Raw genomic sequence first — 4,308 nt, 5'->3', positions numbered from 1 at the left:
AGGACTACTAAAGAATTTAGTTTAAGGAATCTGCTAGAGCATCTCTAGCAGAGCCCGTAAAACATGCCGAAAACGAAAAAGTCCAATGGAAATACGGGTTCGGGCCAAAACTGGTCTGAACGGAGCCCAAACTCGCGGCCAGACCCGTAAATCGAGTTCGGGGGCCCAAAAAACTCGGCGGTTGCCCCGTATTAAAGGGGCCGCAGAGGGGAGTTCGGTTTCTAAACCCTACTCCCCTCCGCCGCTACCACTTCCGCCGCCGCCGCTCCCTCTCCTCTCCGGCGAGCAATTCTGTCGTTGGTAACGCTGCTTCGCTGTTGCCGCCATCACCCCTCCATCCGCAATGGGACGCCTAAGACATGTAGGTAGGGGAGGGGCCGAATCGGCGAGCCGCCACTCATCTGCGGGAGTTCAGTGGAGGCGGCGACGTTCGACGTGGCCGCGCTTGTCGTCGCGTAGGTAGCCCCGACGCGGAATAAACCCTCCGCCACCGCAAGAAGTGCCCCGGTGACAATCCGGGGCCTAATCTAGTAGTTTTAGGTATGAAATTAACGAATGTAGCTCGTTCGGGAGTCATATTTTGGTTAGTATATGTAAATTATTGACGAATGTATCTCGATCGGAGCAAGAATGGGTTCAATTTCGCAAGATCATCGCAACAAATTTTCCCGCGGCGTTTGATTTACAGTTTTTAGTTCACCACTTCGGTTTCTAATCTGCGCCGTCTGTAAAACCATCAAAATTGAACAGTTCGAGAGGCCGAACTCTTTAGTTCAGAAAAATACGGGGCTCTGCTAGAGATGCTTTTACCAGCCTTGAGTTGCTCTGCAAAGTTTGTCCAAAATATCCACCCAAGGAAAAACTCGACTTCAAGCTTTTCGCAGCAAACCCCAAACCCTCGCCTTTGTCGCAGCGCCACCCACCGGCCATGGCCGACGACTACGAGCTCGCGGCCCTCCACGAGCAGGTCGCCCTCGCGTCCTCCGCCGCCGTCTCCGCCTCCGACCTTGACCTGGCCTTCCAGCTCCAGGTCTCGGAGGCCATCGAAGCATCCCTCCGCGCCACCAACAGTAACCCCTCTTCCAGTACCGCCGCCGCCGCCGCGGCCATCTCCCCCTCATTCCAGCCGGCCCCTGCGCTCGAGTCTTCGGACGTCGCGTACGCCCTAGCCGTGCACGCCGCGGACCTCGCGCGCGCGGAGGAGGACCGGCGCGACGCGCAGGGCTGCCGCGCGGCCCACGCGCAGGCGGCCGCGGCCGTCCGCGTGGCCGCCCACGACGCGGTCTTCGCCCGCGAGCTCGCCGCCATCCCGGAGGGCCAGTGGGCCCGCGACGGCGACAACTTCGAGCGGCCGCTGGACCCTAGCCGGCCTCTGTTCCGCGTCTTCTTCAAGGGCCTGTCGAGCAAGGGCGTCGTGGGGCCGCGGGACCGGGACCCTGGCGTGGCGGCGCTGGCCGTGGCCCTGTGCAATCAGCAGGGACATGTGGTGCTGAGGATACAGAAGCCGGTGGAGGCGTCCGTGGGCGGGCGCATGACGCTCGAGGTCATGGCGCTCACGGAAGGCCTGCAGGAGGCGCTCGGGCTGGGGATCCGAAGCATCAAGATTGTCACCGATTACAGGGTTCTTCACAACCATGTATGCCGTGATACAACTTCTAAATCCTTGCGTATCACCTTCTGCTCAACTATGCGTAGGTAAATAAGTAGTGCTTCCCTAAAGTGCTGTGAGCTGCATGACTGGGGTAACAGAGAATCTTCTTAACCGATTTCGTTATGGTGTTGTCACTTCTCATGTTTTATTGTTTAGGATACTGCATTGTTAGTGTCTGTTCAGTTGTGATATCTTACTGGAAACATCTAATAGGATGGGGGAATATGACAGATGATTTGTGGATTGGAGATTTTGGAGTTCAGCTAAAATGTTCAAGAAACATTAGACAGCTAGAGTAGTTATACTATTTCAATGCTCCTCATTTTTTGTTGTATAAATTCGCTATGTGCTTTACTGGATTATGGTAATATGAGAGGAAAACACTTAAATAATCCATCATTTTTTCGTTAGTACTCCAGATTGCTAGTGGAGATTTTTTTTTGAATCGATTCCCCTTTTGGATATTTGATAGTTCAGTGAAACAATTGTACTAGTACTAGTTTATGTTCAGTACAGAAATGGTTTTAACTCTTCGAGCAAAGTTTGAGCTTTTGACTTTTGCATATTTGATAGTGGAGATCCTCTGTAGTTTCAGCTGAAACTCTAGTTCTGTAGAGTTCATGTTCGATGCAGATTTTTTTTTTTTACTCTTAAAGCAAAGTTCGAACTTCTGGTTGGTCTTGTAATGTTCTACTACCTCAGTCAGATGCCTGCAGAGACTAGTATTACAGTAGTATTCAGTGAAGTTGAAATTGAACATCTGTACGAACCGAACTTCAAATTTCAGTATAGTGGCATGTCTCCTTTAGTGCTGGCCTTTGTCGTCAATTCTTTGCGGACATATTTGCTTTTCCACTATTTACATCTAGAGTTACTTATTATATGTGTAAATTCGATGGATAAATGGTTGAATTCTTTAGCACTGGTCTTATGATGGTGTCCTATTTACATAATTGTGAAAATCTACACAGTCGAGTACTAGACTTATGTTTACTTGCTGATCATTTGGATTGCAGTTGCTTGGAATGTGGCGTCCGACACAGAAGAAGCTTGCAGATATGGTAGATCAGGTCCTGTCCTTAAGGAAGAAATTCGAGCAATGTGAAATCTTACTTGTTGAACCAAGGCAACTTGACTACGTGATGAAACTAGCCAGAGAATCGGTAGAGTCTCAGCTTGCCAAAGCTATTACTGTGAATGCTGGCATGGATATGAGAGAGAATTGTGCAATCTGCCTTGAAGACACCGATGTTTCTAAAATTCATGCTGTTGAAGGTTGTGCACATCGCTTTTGCTTCTCCTGCATGAAGGAGCACGTGAAAGTTAAGCTGCTCCATGGGATGCTTCCAGCCTGCCCCCAAGATGGTTGCACTAAACAGCTGACTGTAGAGGGTTCAAAGGTATTCCTATCACCGCGACTCTTAGGCATCATGGTGCAACGTATCAGGGAAGGACAAATCCCGCCTGCTCAAAAGATTTATTGCCCGTACCCCAAGTGCTCAGCGTTGATGGCGTTAAGTGAAGTGATACACCCGATGCAAGAATCATCCTCAAAGCACACTGTTGCTGATGCCGCCACATTGAGGAAGTGTGTGAAATGCAGAGGCTCGTTCTGCATCAGCTGTAAGGTCCCATGGCATGACAGGATGACTTGCTTGGACTACAACAGGATGCACCCCCATGCTCATTCAGGAGATGCTAAGTTAGAGAGCCTTGCAGAGCACCGGCGGTGGCGCAAGTGTACCAAATGCAAGCATATTATTGAACTTGCAGAGGGTTGCTACCATATGACTTGCGTGTAAGTGTTTACACTGTCTTGGTATTTTTCTTTAATAGTGTTAGTGTCAAGACTATGGTAAGTATTTTTTTCGTGTCAATCTGTGCATCCTTGGTGTGCTATCATGTTAACCTTTGATGCATCTTACACTTGGTTGTTGCAGGTGTGGCTACGAATTCTGCTACACATGTGGGAAAGAGTGGAAGAACAAGAAACAGACCTGCTCCTGCCTGCTGTGGGATGAGCGCAATCTAATCCGTAATGATATCAGGGGCAATGTCGTCCGTGATGATGTTAGGGGCAATATTGATGTTGATGAAGATGAAGATGACTACGATGAGGAGGACGACTACTATGTTCAAGAAGGTCTTCACTATAACCAGGGATTTCGGTGATGGAGGTGGCCTGTCAACATGACTGTTTCTAGCGTTAGCTTCACTAATCCACTGTCCAGAATTTCAGTATCAGGTTCTTTTGCAGCTAAGTGTACGCTGTCAGCTATGTCCATATGCAGGATCTCCTTTGCTGTTAGTATCTAAGTCTAACCTTGCTATCGTATCGGTGCTTTGTTTCGTTTGTGGCAGACATGGATTTATGCACTGTGGTAAAGATGATAAATAGTATGTTAGGTTTAAGTACTGAAATTTGGTGTTCCTGAACATTGCCCACAGTTCTACTGGGTACAGATCCAGCCACCGTTGGTATTCTTCTTCGGCATTTTTCTTTCTTTGACAAGTCAACTATATAAAGGAGGCTTCTGACAGTGGTCTAGTCACCTCTGAAGCAAGAATTGTTTATGTTGTGGAACTACTTTTATTCTTGGTGCTGTGAAGCTAGTTGTGAAACCGAAGTTGTTCGATCACACTTGCCAATCACAGCT

General features: G+C 48.7%; 1 protein-coding gene across 1 annotated transcript; it reads left to right on the top strand.

The window, feature by feature from the left end:
* Positions 1 to 855: 855 nt before the first annotated feature.
* LOC127300195 (E3 ubiquitin-protein ligase RSL1) lies at positions 856 to 4,072 on the top strand. Its single transcript, XM_051330281.1, has 3 exons — positions 856 to 1,636; positions 2,668 to 3,449; positions 3,592 to 4,072. Exons 1-3 carry the CDS (start codon positions 929 to 931, stop codon positions 3,821 to 3,823), a joined length of 1,722 nt encoding a protein of 573 aa, XP_051186241.1. The 5' UTR covers positions 856 to 928; the 3' UTR covers positions 3,824 to 4,072.
* The last annotated feature ends 236 nt before the right edge of the window (positions 4,073 to 4,308 follow it).

The sequence above is a fragment of the Lolium perenne genome, chromosome 5 (assembly GCF_019359855.2).
Source record: "Lolium perenne isolate Kyuss_39 chromosome 5, Kyuss_2.0, whole genome shotgun sequence".
NCBI lineage: Eukaryota > Viridiplantae > Streptophyta > Magnoliopsida > Poales > Poaceae > Lolium > Lolium perenne.
This window is presented reverse-complemented; position numbering and strand designations above follow the sequence as displayed.